At 49.5% G+C, this 14,638-nt stretch overlaps 1 protein-coding gene across 6 annotated transcripts in view; it reads left to right on the top strand.

The window, feature by feature from the left end:
* Slc2a9 (solute carrier family 2 member 9) overlaps window positions 1-14,638 on the top strand; it is a 136,185-nt gene that overhangs the window by 32,234 nt on the left and 89,313 nt on the right. For all 6 annotated transcript variants that reach the window (XM_040292664.2, XM_078021035.1, XM_005318964.5 and 3 more), the window contains one exon: window positions 5,631-5,791. In XM_040292664.2, coding sequence (XP_040148598.2) covers window positions 5,631-5,791 — 161 coding nt within the window. The remainder of the gene's footprint in view (window positions 1-5,630; window positions 5,792-14,638) is intronic.

Here is a 14,638-nt window from a genome sequence, read left to right as displayed (position 1 = left end):
CCCCCTCAGCTCAGCAGGTAAAAACTCCCCAACTCCAGAGGGAAGCAGGTACAGACTTCAGGGAACAGCACTGACCACACTGCCTGCAGACTAGGCACCGCGAGCCACGTGTGACAACCCTCCTGTGTCCCAGTCCCCGACCCTAGCCCAGGGCCACTTGCCAGCAGGCCTTTCTGCGGAGAGCAGTCTCAGGGCAGCTGTGAGAACTGCTGTCTGCATGGAAGACTTGGTGTGGGGAGCCAGATGACATTAGGTGGCACTGCCAGGATTTTGTGGTTTGGTGGCCAGAACTTTTGTAAGGACTTTGGCATCGTTCTCAGGGAGCAGTGGGGTCACCGGTGCAGACCGTCTTTACAAACCCTGTGGGCTCCAGGGCGTGACGTGCTCTGCTCTGCAGCACGGGGGTGCCCAGGCCACCCACCAACTGTGCTATAATTATGTGTGTTTTTATGGCACCCCTGGAAGGCGTGGCATCTCTTTGTGAATCAGTCAAGAAGATTAATACCGTGAGATAGGCGGCCCAGCGATTTCCCTCCCACAGTCTGGTGATTGCCACGGTTATTTGGAAGATGGAATCGCACAGTTCAGTTTCTTACCAGAAGCCCGGCCCCGACGTTCTCAGGCTGGGAGATGCTGGTAGATTACTCACAGATTATTGGACCTGAGAAGTAAATGTGCCTCGACCTTCAGTTTACAACTACAGAGATAATGACAGGGACACCCCCATTTCTGTCTTCCATTGCACGTGGACCCAGAGCTCTGCATTATATTTCTCACAAAGACCCTCACAATAGTCCATTTGAGAGGGGCAGTAACCTCACAAACAAGGGTCCTGAGGCACAGAGAGGTTAAGTAACTAGCTCAGTCCCCCAGCAGAGAAGGGGCAAGGACAAGCGTGGAATAAAGCCATGCCAGGTTCCCAGCCAGTGGGACACTGCCCAAAGAGAAGGAGCACCTTGAGGAAGGTTGCTGAAGGTCAGAGACGGACACAGGGAAACAAGCAAGTCTTAAACCCAGGGCTCTTCCTTCAGCCTCCTTTTCTTATATCACGTGGCCTCTTTTCCCTTTCCTTGTGGTGTGGGCTCTGGTTAGTTCTCGTCCTAATACAAACACTCCTTGATGAATTCATAAGAAATCTCCACCAGCCTCATGATCTCGAACCAAGTGCTGCAGCCTCCTCACCAGCCTGGCCTCATCCACTCTAAACTCTAAAATGGCCTTCACTCCACACCTGCGATGAACACTCTGGAACAAATTAGAGCATTGATCCCATGCTCCCTGGCGCCCGCAGGGGTAAGTGTGGGTTCCTCGGCGGGCAGACGGAGCCAGGATGCCCAGCCCCTGCCTCCTTCTCCAGCCTTCCCTGATGCCGAGCCACCCCCAACCCCACTGGCCACTTAAGCTTCTCTCGTCGGCTCATGCTCCCCAGCTTCTGCTCCTCGAGAATCCTGGGCCCTCTGCCTGAAAGGTCCAGCCTGAGCCGCCCCGCCGGCCCTCACTGCCCACCCCATCTGGTTCCATGGCCTCTCCTGGCTTCCTGCTGTCAGAGCAGTCCCACTGTGTTGAGTTCACACACATACGGGGCTGGGACTTGTGTCTAGAAGACAGGATGCACCCTCGTGGGAAGGAGGCAGATTCGTAGAGACAGACATAGAATGGGCCTCTTGGTTTCTTTATCATTCATCCACTGAAGGGCATCTAGGTTAGTTCCACAGTTTAGCCATTGTGAATTGAGCTGCTATAAGCCTTGATGTGGCTGTGTTACTATAGTACACCGTCTTTAAGTCCTTTGGGTATAGACCGAGGATTGGATAGCTGGGTCAAATGGTGGTTTCATTACAAGTTTTCAGAGGAATCTCCATACTGCTTTCCATAGTGATTGCACCAATTTGCAGTCCCACCAGCAATGTATGAGTGTACCTTTCCCCACATCCTTGCAAACACTTATTGTTGTTTGTATTCTTGATAACTGCCATTCTGACTGGAGATGAAACCTTAGAGTAGTTTTGATTTGCATTTCTCTGTGGTATATAAACACAATGGAATATCACTCAGCAATAAAAAAGAATAACATTATGGCATTTGCAGATAAACAGGTGGAGAATATCATGCTAAGTGAAGTAAGCCAATCCACAAAAACCAAAGGCTGAATGTTTTTTCTGATAAGTGGATGCTAATCCATAGTGGGGTGGAGAGCATGGGATGAGTGGAGGAACTTTGAATGGGGCAGGGCACGGCGGTAGGAAAGATGGTGGAATGAGACGGACATCATGACCCTTGGTACATGTGTGATTGCATGAATGGTGTCACCCTACTTTGGGTATAACCAGAGGAGTCAAAAATTGTGCTCCATTTGTGTACAATGAATCGTAGAACATTCTGCTGTCATGTATAACTGATTAGAACAAATAAATTAAAAAAAAAAAAAAAAGAATGGCCTCTCCAAGGAGGCCTAGAGGTGCTCACGTCACAGCGATGTGGAGACTCTTTTATTGCGAGTGCTTTCTTCGAGTGAAATCTAACAAATTCTCCCAAAACATACAAGGAAAACTCTAGGTATGGGCCCATATCCCAGGCCTGCCCATCCTCTTCTTTTTCCCGCCAGGACCTTGCACGTGCTAGGCAAACAGCCCACTGCTGAGCTGCATCCTCAGCCCTTTTTAATTTTGAGACAGGGTCTTGCTAAGTTGCCCAGGCTGGCCTTGTACTTGTGATCTCCTGAGTAGCTGGAATTACAGGTGTGAAACACCATGTCTGGTTCATTCCCTCCTTCTAGAAGCCTCGCACCACAGTGCATGTGCTGGGCTTTGGCATTGGGTTGATTGTGTTCAGGAAAACCAGCTGCTGTAACAGATAAGCCTGAGCTTCAGTGGCTTCACACAATGAAAGTTATTTTCTCATTTGTGTCACTATGTGAAACAGTGTGCAGGGGCACCTCTTCCGGGAAGCCATTCGGGGCCTCAGGCCTGTCAATGGAGTGGTTCTCCTCTAGGGCTTTGGAGCCCTCTGCTGGCTCCTTCCAGAATGGCCAGCTGACAAGGAAGGAATGAGCCTGGACAGCATCCCACTCCTAGTGCCTGGGTAAGGTGACACGCATCACCTCTGCCCACTCTGGGCCAGTTGTCCTGTGGCCCACCTAGATGCAAGGCACTGGGCAGTGTGGCTGGCCCTGTGACCAGGGAGGGGAGAGCGCAGGCGCGGAGAGGCCTGGCAGGCTTTACCATTCCAATGGATTCCCCGTGGCTGAGGCTGCTTCTCAGCTCCAGGTCTCCGCTCCTTATGGAGCCTCTCAGCACGGCTGCAGGGTGAAGGGCAGTGAGGCGTGCAGGTGCCTGCCACGTGCCTAGCAGCCCACCAGCCCCATGCCTCCCCTTCCATCCCATCCCTACCCTTCTCCTCCTGTCCAGTCTTTGTATTTTGCAGGTTAAGAGTTAGGATAAAGCAGTGGCTAAGACTGGGTCTGGAGTCCACCTGCCTGGACTTGAGCCCTGACCTGCTACACCACACAGCAACAGTGTGAGCCTGGGAAAGACTTTACATCTCTCTCTCCCATTCCTCACCTGCCCAGAAGAGAGCTACAAAGATGGCGCCCTCTCACAGGGTCTTGGAGGGGGAAATGGGTTGGTTGATGCGTGAATAGCACTCAGCAAGTTGAAATATGATGAATGGGGCACCTGGTTGTTTATTATTATTATTATTATTATTATTATCTATTCATTGTGTTACAGCCCAGCCTGCTTTTATTTATTTTTATGATTTTATTTTATATGAGCATTACTGACACAGTGGAAACTCAGTTTAAAACACAAACACGAACGTAAGCATCTGCTCCATACCACTACCAGTCGTGTGTTCACAGATATTTATGTCATGAATCTTAATAATGGTTTGAGCAATTAATTAGCAGAACAGCCCCTATCGCCTGGGTCCCTCATCACCCAGCACCTGTCATCGGGGCCATTGCAAGCTTTTCAGCTGGAAGACAAACATTTAATCACCAAAGGCAGCACTTGAAACCAGCTTTCAGGGAACTTTGGAGAAACGTGTGCAGGGGGCACAGGCTGTGCTGCAAGTCTTCCAGCTTTCTGTGGAAGCTTCTACTCCACAGAAAAATTTCCCACAAAACGGCATCTTTTAGTTTCCTCACTTTAATTCCAGGAGACTGGTCACTGCTGTAAGCAAGGCAGTCAGAGGCTCTGTGGAGCCTGTCTTGGCCAGACTCCTTGCAGGAGAGCTGTGATCAATGGGTGCAGCACTGCAGTAGGGACCAAGGTCACCCCCAGGAATGACCTTTTATACATGTGAGGAACAGTCAGGTGGCAGGCGGGTTGCCTGTGAATTCCTAGACACTTGGGAGTGGGATAACTGGGTCATGATGGTTCCATTCCAAGTTTTCTGAGAAATCTCCATACCGCTTTCCAGATTGGTTGCATCAATTTGCAGTCCCACCAGCAATGTACGAGTGTGCCTTTCCCCCACATCCTCACCAACACTTAATGTTGCTTATATTCTTAATAACTGCCATTCTGACTGGAGTGAGATGAAATCTTAGAGTCGTTTTGATTTGCATTTCTCTAATTGCTAGAGATGTTGAACATTTTTTCATATATTTGTTGATTGATTGTATTTCTTCCTCTGTGAAGATTCTGATTAATTCCTTTGCCCAATTATTTATTAGGTTATTTGGTTTTGGGAGATTAAGTTTTTTGAGTTATTTATATATCCTGGAGATTAGTGCTATATGTGAGGTGCGTGTGGTAAAGATTCTCTCCCATTCTGTAGGTTCTTTCTTCACATTTTTGATAGTTTCCTTTACTGTGAAGAAGCTTTGTAGTTTGATTCCATCCCATTTATTGATACTTGATTTTATTTCTTGTGCTTTAGGAGTCTTGTTAAGGAAGTCAGTTCCTAGGCCAACATGGTGAAGATTTGGGCCTATTATTTCTTCTATTAGTGCAGGGTCTCTGTTCTAGTGCCTGAGTCTTTGATCCACTTTGAGTTGAGTTTCGTGCATGGTGAGAGATAGGGTTTAATTTCATTTTGTTACACATGTATTTCCAATTTTCCCAGAACCATTTGTTGAAGAGGCTATCTTTTCTCCAATGTTTTTGTCTAATATGAGATAACTGTGTTTATGTGGTTTGTTCTGTACCATTGGTCTATATGTCTGTTTGGTGCTAATACCATGCCGTTTTTGTTACTGTAGCTCTGCAGTTCTCGTATTGTGATTCCTACTGCTTCACTTTTCTTGCTAAGGATTGCTTTGGCTATTCTGGGTCTCTTATTTTTCCAAATGAATATCATGATTGCTTTTTCTAACTCTATGAAGAATGTCATTGGGATTTTAATAGGAATTGCATTAAATTAGATTTGCTTTTTGACTCTCAGGTTTAATATTTACTGAGCAAGTGACTTGGTCTGTCTGAGCCTCAGTTTCTCTGTCTACAAAATGTGGTAAACTTAGGATCCATTCCCTTTCTTTGTTAGAAGAGTCCAGTGCTCACACAGCATTTAGCAAAGTGTTCAACGTGAAGGAATTGCTCTGCATAAGCTCTTTTGTGTGTGTGCCGGCTGGCTTCAAGCACAGGATGGAACAGAAGGAAATAACATGGCTTGTTGTTCATTTCCAGTATATCAAGGCCTTTTACAATGAATCATGGGAAAGAAGGCATGGACATCCAATAGACCCGGATACTCTGACTCTGCTCTGGTCTGTGACCGTGTCCATATTCGCCATCGGTGGATTGGTGGGGACACTAATAGCGAAGAAGATCGGAAAGTTTCTTGGGAGGTCAGTAGAGGACTGTCTGTGTTGGGGGGAGGCTTCATAATGATCTTAATACATCCGCACCACGGTCCGATCTCAGCAGACACAGAACTCCACTCCGACAGTTCAGCTGGAGAGATGGGAAGGGCTAAGAGGAGGAAATGGGGCACAAGGGCCCAGGGGAAACTGGAGCCGGGGACGCCTGGGCGGACAGCAGGGCTGAGTTGTGGAGGTGCTGGGCTGTGGCAGAGCCATAGAGCCCGAGTGGGGGGGAGCAGAAAGAAACGCCTTGACCTCGCTCCCCGCCTACCTTGAGCCATCAAGGAGGGCCAGCTCCCAGGGTGCAGAGTCAGGAGGCAGGGAGGGTGGATCTGGATGTGGGGGCAGATGGAGAGCAGCCCACAGGGAGCCTTAGCGGTTGTTCTACAAAAGCACATAGAGATCTGTTTTAAAGTGATTGTCTTCTGTTATGTTTATTTAATCACTCTCTAGTTGATAAGCATTCAGGCTATTTTGAATCATTTGCATTATAAATAAGGCTGCAGTGAGTATCAAAAGCTCCCTGTGGACATTTCCCACCCAGGCCCTCTCCAATTAGATCTGTTTTACCTGGTGAGCTCACTTCCATTTGACGTGAGGCATCTCTCAGAGAAGGATGGTCCAATAAACACCCCAAATCGATGCTTTCTCTGTACCATTGCCCCTAGCAACAGCCTTCTGGGAACTACTGAGGTGTGCCTGGAAGCAGAGAGTCTCTTGAATGTTCATGTCTGACCTTGAATCTTGTGTCTTCTACTTACTCGCTGGGGGTCTTGGTCAACTCATTTAATTTATTTGGACTTCAGTTTTCTCATCTGTAAAAAGGGAATGATAGTCCCCACCTGTGAGAATGTTATGAGTGCTAGGGAAAATGAACACAGAGAGAAAGTCGTTAGTAGTAGCTTAATAAATGGAAGCTGCTGTTATTTACCATCTTCTTCACTGTCAACATGGCATCCTTCATAGAGGTGCCCAACAAGGCTCCATCCTGCATTGACTTGAAGTGCAGAGGAGGTTCATCATACCCCAGGACATCCCCCAGACCCAGGGCTGCAGAGATGGTGCTGAGAAGGGTCCCACCTCTTCCTTTACATTCTGCCTCACCTACATCCCACCCGGGAGCAAGTTAGAGCAATGAGGCTCCAGGGACGGCTTGGTGGCTCATGAAGGTCTGTGGGACCCAGTAAGTGCTGACAGTTTCCTCAGCCCCAAGGTCACTTCCAGAGCAGTAACTAATGGGGACTCAGCACCAGGAAGTACAGCTGTTACCTAACAGAGTGCCATTTTCTGAGGTCCTTCAGTGCTCCAGGTACACATGCACCCTCAGTGAGGGCATCTGCCCAAGGCTAGCTGGCTCACACACGGCTGAGGTTGCACTGGGACTAAGCACAATTCCTCAGCACCCCGATCTTTCCCCTAGGGGAAGGAGCTCTAAATTAAAGTCCTGTTGGCAGTGGTCTTCCTTCCTTCCTTCCTTCCTTCCTTCCTTCCTTCCTTCCTTCCTTCCTTCCTTCCTTTCTTTCTTTCTTTCTTTTTTTCTTTCTTTCCCTAGGATTGAACCCAGGGGTGCTCAGTCACTGAGTTACAACCCCAGCCCTTTATTAAAAAATATATTATTTCGATACAGGGGGTCTCTAAGTTGCTGAGGCTGGCTTTGAACTTGAAATCCTCCTTCCTCAGCCTCCTGAGCCTCTGGGATTACAGGCGTGCACCACCACACCCAGCTTGGCAATGGTATTGTAAAGTCCATGGTGGTGGGCAATTGATCAGTGCCTGACCAGCACCCAGACTAGCGCCCATGGTCAGAGGCTCTCGGGTGCTGTCACTAAGCCTGAGGTTCTTTCATGAAGCCCTTGGCCCAAAGCTAGACCCTGTTCACACCCTCCTGTCTATCTTAGTTAGATGGAGTCACCTCCTCCCCAGGCTCCGTGGACTGTGAGGCTGTGTTAGATTTTTGCCACTGTGACCAAACTTAGAGGAAAAGTCCACCTTGGATCATGATTTCAGAGGTTCAGTCCATGGTAGGCTGGTTCCATCACTCTGGGCCCAAGGTGTGGGTGAAGGAGCAGCACTCTGTTCATGGTGGCTGGAAAGCACTTTTCTGGCCAAACCACAAAGTTTTAATATCCTTTACTCTTCTTTATGCTCTTGATTCTCATAACAAATCTGGATAAAAGTTGCCAGCAATATCCATGCCAAAGACTGAATGCTGTGCTGCCTTGACATTTCTTCCACCAGATTGCCTCCTCCATCAGTTGTAAATCCAGCTTTTCACAAAGCTTCAGGACATGGATGAAATGCAGCCAGTGCTTTGCCACAATATAACACCAGTGGCCTCTAGTCCGATTCCCAATAAAGTCTTCATTTCCCTCTGAAACTTCAGGGGCACAGTCTGCACTTCTGTCTGAATTCTGACCTGAGTTCCCACCAGATTTTCCCATTCAGTTCTGATTACAGCACTGTAAAGTTTATAACCTCATCTCCAAACGCTTCAAAATTCCTCCTGCAAACCATTTCCAGTCTTCTGAGCTACAGGGTCAGGTCAGACCCAGCAACAACCCCATGTCTCAGTACCAATTCCTATTTTAGTTTTTTTGTGACTGTGACCAATACCTGACAGGAGCATCTTCAGGGAGGAAAGGTCTATCTGGGGCTCACAGCTTCAGAGGTCTCCGTCCACAGACGGCCAACCCTATTGCTTTAGGCCCAAGTTAAGGCAGCACATTGGGGGATGGGCCCAGCAGAAGAAAACTTCCCAACTCATGGTGGGGTCAGGAAACAGAGGGATGGGGAGGGGAGGGGAGAGAGAGAGATAAGAGGGGAGGAGAGGAGAGAGGAGGAGATGGGAGGGGAGGGGAGAGAAAGGAAAAGGGACACAGGGAAGAGGTACACTTCCAGCACATGTCCCCAGTGACCCACCTCTTCTAGCCACAGCCTCCTTCCTACAGTTACCACTCAGTCAATCCATTCCAACTAAGATGGACCCATTAGGTTCTAGCTCTCATCATCTAATAGTTTACCTTTGAAAATTCCTGCATTAAGAGGAGCTTTGTGGGACACCTCATATCCAAACCATAATACACCATTTTGGCATTTGGCCTTTGTAATCAGGAAAGACACAGCTGTGGCTGAGGGCTGATGCTTGGGCAGAGGTGTCCAAGACCCTGAGTGATTGGTGATGCAAGTCACCATGATCCTGGGCAGCGCTACAGTGGGGTAATGGAGACACAGGAAAAGGCAGCTGGCTGGCTCTTAGTTTTTAAATCTGTAAAGTACAGATAAGCAAATCCAGTGTTGGGAGGATTTCCTGAGGGAACAGCCACGGTGGGGTATGAGAGCAAATTTACAGGGTATCTCATGCCATTCAAGAGCTTTTGGAATGCCTGTGGCAGGAATGCAAATCAAGTTGGTTGAAGGCTGAAAGGGAATTAATTGGCTCAGATAACTGAAACATAATTTGGTTGAATCCAGTTATGGTTTTATGTGATGTCATAAAATAATCAAATCTATCTCTTTCCCCCATGTCCCAGCTGTCATCCTCCAGGTTGCTTCATCCCCAGGCCCTTACTCCCATAGAGGGTCACAGAGGCCCAGCATGGAGAAACTGCCCCTTCCAACAGTTACAGTGAAGGTCCCAGGGAGAATGTCCTGAGTTAGGGTGCATGTCTTCAGGGTTCTCAACCAGGGGACAATGCACACCATGCGGGGACTTTGACAATGTCTGGAGACTTTTTTGTTTGTCACAACTGGGTGCTGCTGGCCTCTAGCAGAGGCCAGGGAGGCTGTGAAACACCCTTCAGTGCACAGGAAGCCTCACAACACAGAATCCCCCAGCCTCGGGTGTTAATATGCTGAGGTTCAGAAATCCCCCAAATAACCTTCTCATACACCAGATGAGGCGTTTGGAAGATGTTGGGTGATCCCTGTACCATGCACCCAGCTCTGGAGCCACAGTGAATGGAGATCCGAGCTCCACCAGCCCCCACACTGAGAGTGTGGGCAGGACCTGGGGTGGGAATCCATGGGACTCCTCCAAGGAGGATGGAGCTTGACCGAGCACCAACAAAAGGCATCCCACTCAGCATTTCAGGAAAACAGCAGGTTCTCAAAAATACTGTTTTCTCCTCATCTTATTCTACCCCAATCTTTTCAAATGTGTTCTTAGTTTACTGTAGTATGAAATAACTTGAGCTCCTCGTTTAGCTGGGGGAGTCTGCCAAGCCTGTGCTCCAGCTGCCTTAACAGAAGGTCACAGACCTGGGGGATTCAACAGCTGACTTTGTCATCTCACAGTCCTGGAGGCTGGAAGTCCAAGGGGAAGGTCGAAGTAGGAGTCATTTCTCTTAAGGCCTCTCTGCTTGGTTTGCCGATGGCTGCTTCCTTGCTGTATCCTCATAGGGTCTTTCCCCTGTTGTACATCCCTGGAGTCTCCTTAGCTTCTTAAAAAGACACTCGTCACGTAGGATTGGCCATCCTTATTAAGACCTCATTTAACCTTCATTAACTCCTTAAAGACCCCATCTCCAAATGCAGTCACAATGGGACCGGGCCTCTGACATGTGAACGTCAGGGGACACAGTTCAGCCCAGAATGGAGCACATACACTGTGCTCCTGATAGGTTCTTCTATTCGGCTGGACTTGTCTCAGTAAGTCAATTCTCCAGGAGCAGAGCCTGCGGCAGGGGTTGGGAGACACGTATCACCCAGGGAGGGTCCTTTAGAGGGAAACTGTAAGGTAAGGGAAGCGGAAGAGGTCGGGCAAGGAGCCAGCAAGGCTCTGCTCTCAGGTCAAGTTCAGCCTCACCTGACCCAGGGGTGGTTCTGGAGCCAAAGTCACACCAGAGTTATCCCACTCAAGGCATCCCACCACTGTCTGTCATCGGCTGCAGGCTGCCTGTAGGGAGGATCCATCTCCAGGCCATTGTCAGTCTCCTGAGCAGGAGTCTTTGGCAGCCAACGCTGAGCTGGGGGCAGTGGGGGGTGGAGAGTGGTGGGTCTGGGACAGAGATGTGGGCTAGAGAGTCACCAGCCAGGAACTTAGTACTCCAGCCTTGGTCCTGGCTGCCCACCTTGAAGGGCTTGCTTAGCATCATAGTGAAAACGGCAGGAGCTCTGGGAGATGGAAACCATCCTGGGTTCATTATAGGTCATAAGAAGGAAACCTGGGCATGATTGGTGAGACCAGAGGACTTCAGGAATGCAGGCTTCCAGAGATGAAAACAGAGTCAGCAGGATCTCCAAGCACAAAGTTTCTTTGGTACAAGTTATTCCCTATTCATCTCTGTTTTTATGGACATGACCCATTTGGTATTGTAGACGCTGGAAATGTGTGGCTGAAAATCATAGTAAGTCTTTGCCCTTGCTATGTTTTTTATGTGGTTTAAGTGTGCCCCCACTCCCCAAAGATTCATGTTTTGAAAGCTTGGTCCCAGTGTGGTGATGTTGAGGGGGTGGTAGGACCTTTAAAAGGTGGGGCTTTGGGCTGGGGATGTGGCTCAGGCGGTAGCGTGCGAGAGGCCCGGGTTCGATCCCCAGCACCACATACCAACAAAGATGTTGTGTCTGCCGAGAACTAAAAAATAAATATTAAAATTTCTCTCTCTCTTAGTGCAGGGTAACTAGGTCATGTGACATCATCCCTGGCAGGGTTTCATGTAATAGTGGGTGGTTATACAAGTGAGTCTGACCCATGCGTCTCTCTTTCACACATATTCCTGCTCTGATGCCATCTGTCCTGTGGCCCTCACTAAAGGACAAATCAATGGGGCCACCCAATCTTGGACTTGCAGTTGCCCAAACTGAGCTGAATAAATTTCTTTTTAACAAAAGCACCCGCCCTTGGGTGTTTTGTTAAAGCAGTAGAGATGCACTCGCGTAACCTGTCCCCTCTCTTACCACACGTCTACGAGAAGAACCACGCTGGCCCTCTCTGAGCTCAGGCAGGACCTTCTGCTTCCCTGTCACATCGCTCAGCATTTTGTGCAGTGATCACTTTATTACATTCTGCCCTCCCCCGAGAAGGGAGCTCCCCAGGGTAAGAACCATGTCTGTTCAGACCCCAGCACCTTGCGCTGCAGCTTGTACACAGCAAATTAATGTTGGGCGAGTGGGAAAAGCTTGATGTCCTTCTACTGCAGTCACCCAGAGCGGCCATCCTGTGTCCAGGAAACCTTTCAGACTTGCCTACTTTTGTTCCTCCACACGTATTTGCTGAGCACTTACCATGGGCTGAGCCCTGGGGATGAACATGGTTGTCAGAGCCCCTGCCCTCCCAGGCACGCAGTCCAATCAGGCCACATAGGCAAGTAACTGGCACGTGGAGTATGTCACTTGGCCGGTGACAAGAACCACCTAGAAAAGCAGAGCAGGTTAGGAGGTGATGAGGTGCAGGGGAGAGGTACCACTTGCTGGAAATGAGAGGCCTCTTGGGTGGGAGGGAACGAGCCACGCTCATCTTGGGGTGACAGCTCTTCAGGCAGAGACAACAGAAGTGCAAAGGCCTGTGGGGAGGAGGAAGGAGGGAGAGGAGGAGGAGAGGGAGGACAGGCCCAAGAAACGGTGTGCGGATGCAGCTGGGTCAGACCCTGGGGCCGGGGTGAGAAGTTTGGCTTTTCCTCTAAGGTGGGGAATGGCTGGGACTTCCTAAGGATGGACCTGACCTACATTTTGGAAACCATGCTGTCCTCAGGGGACCTGGGAAGCCACTCAGGAGAGCCGCCCAGGTGAGGGTGATGTGGTGGCACCAGGGTTGCCGAGACAGAGTGCTGGGTGGTGAGAGGTAGGAGCAGGGACGGCCTGCTGGGGCCACCAGGGAAGGCAGGGGTGTGGGCACAGAGCAGGAAGGGCAGGGCATGCGGGGAGCATGAGGAGGGCCTCCTGGAATGGCTGAGAAGGGAGAGCAAAGTGACCAGCTGAGAATGAGGGAAAGAGGACTTGAGAGGACAGCAGGCTGCCAGATGGACCAGGAAACTGTAGGATGGAAGTCACCTGAGGTTGGGGGTCATGAATTCCAGCTGAGACCAGTCCACAGGGTCATAGGTTTCATCCAGCTGCACTGAGCTTTGCAGATGCAGGTGCACAGCAAGGAGACATTCAGCCAGGTGGGGTTCAGCCAGGTGCACGAAATGAAATGGAGAGCCATGGACTCCAAGCTGCGGACGCAGGAATGGATGCACATGAGGGTGGCAGATGTGGAAATAAGGTATGGTCTTGTGCTATAGGACTAAAGAGGCTAAAGAATTAGAGGTTGTAACTCAGTGGTGGTGTGTTCATCTGGCATATGTGAGGCACTGGGTTCGATCCTCAGCACCACATAAAAGTAAAGTACATAAAATAAAGGTGTCCATCTACAACTAAAAAAAAATAAAAAATAAAAAGAATTTGTAGAAGAAATGTGAAGGCAGCCGGTATTTCCAGCATTCCCTGGTTTCACAGGAGCTTGGTGAAAAGGACATTCCAAATTCAGGCTGAAATCGTATTCCTTGTGTCTTACACTAACTGATCCCTGCCTGTGTGTCAAAAAAAAAACATGATGTAGAAGGCAGCAGCTCTCAGGCTTTCTCTGACCTTCCTTGGTCTGAGCTGAGTGTCCCCAGTTCTGCTGGGCATCGTCTCAGGCAACCTGCTCTCCAGTCTCTTGAGATTGTCTGCCTGAGAGCTGATGGTCTTCTGAGTCTCACAGGGAAGATTCTCTACTCCTGGCAGAGCTCAAAGTAATGAATCAGGGTCCTGTTTGGAGTTCCAGGGGGTCCTGTGTCCTTCTCTGAGAATCGATCTCCTTGGCTTCTGTTTTTGAGTTCATCTTTGGGGGAAAAAATGGAAATACATAATTAAAGTCCCCATCCCTGCACCCCAGTGAGTCAGCTTTGAAATATTTGCAAATAAGGTTTCCATCCTCCTGGGAAGCTGTCAGGCTGGGGGTTATTTGGGGAAGTAATGTATCAATATGATGGACTTGCTCAGAGGGTGCCCAGTCTCACTAGCAAGTGGGTCAAGTCAGACTCTGAAGCTTCCCTGCATAGACCAAAGACACCCTGGTGGCTGCTGCAAGAGCTCAAGCCAGTGCCCTGGGTGACATTCTTGGCTCCTCTCTTTCTCTCTACCTTTGTGCAATCCATGAACAAATCCCAGCTGTTTCATCCTCAAAACACCCAGGGTCTCACCACTTCAACCTACCTCCATTGCCACCCACCTGGTCCAAAGCAGCATGGTGTCCCCAAGCAGGCCTCCTGTTTCCACACCTGCCCCCCAGGTGCATGAGCCACACGGGGAGACTATGCGTCTTGTTAAAATGTAAGTCAGGACCCATCATTCCTCTCCCGGGGGTCTCGCAGGGGCTGCCTGCCGGACCCGGGGTGGAGACCTCATCTTCATGGCAGCATAAAAACCCTTTCAGGAGCCCCTTGGCCACTCTGCTCCCCTGTTCACCTTCTGCTGCTTGCTCTCTCGTCCTCCATTCCTCCAGCCATACAGGACTCCATGATGGACTCCATGGTGGACTCCATACTGGAAGGGCCCTGCTTGGCTCTCTGCATCTCTGCCTTGAGTGCTGCTCCCAGATATCCATGCGGCTCATTGATTCTCCTTCTTCATGTTGGTGCCCAGGTGTCACCTCCTCGGGCACTCCCTCCTGGTCCACCCTGTAGGAGTCACACCACGCTCTCTGCTTTAGTTGTCTCCACAGCATCCACCACCATCCACCTTGCTGTATTTTTCACTCATTTATTGGGCAAAGCACAAAGTCAGGGACTTTGTCACGTTCGTTGTTGAATGCCAGCCCTGGATGGTGTCCAGCGCCCAGTCCAAGCTGAATGAGTGAATGATTTTTGAAAG

Source organism: Ictidomys tridecemlineatus, chromosome 9 (assembly GCF_052094955.1).
Source record: "Ictidomys tridecemlineatus isolate mIctTri1 chromosome 9, mIctTri1.hap1, whole genome shotgun sequence".
Lineage (NCBI taxonomy): Eukaryota > Metazoa > Chordata > Mammalia > Rodentia > Sciuridae > Ictidomys > Ictidomys tridecemlineatus.
Note: the sequence above shows the minus strand (reverse complement) of the source record. Positions and strands in the feature narration are given on the sequence as shown.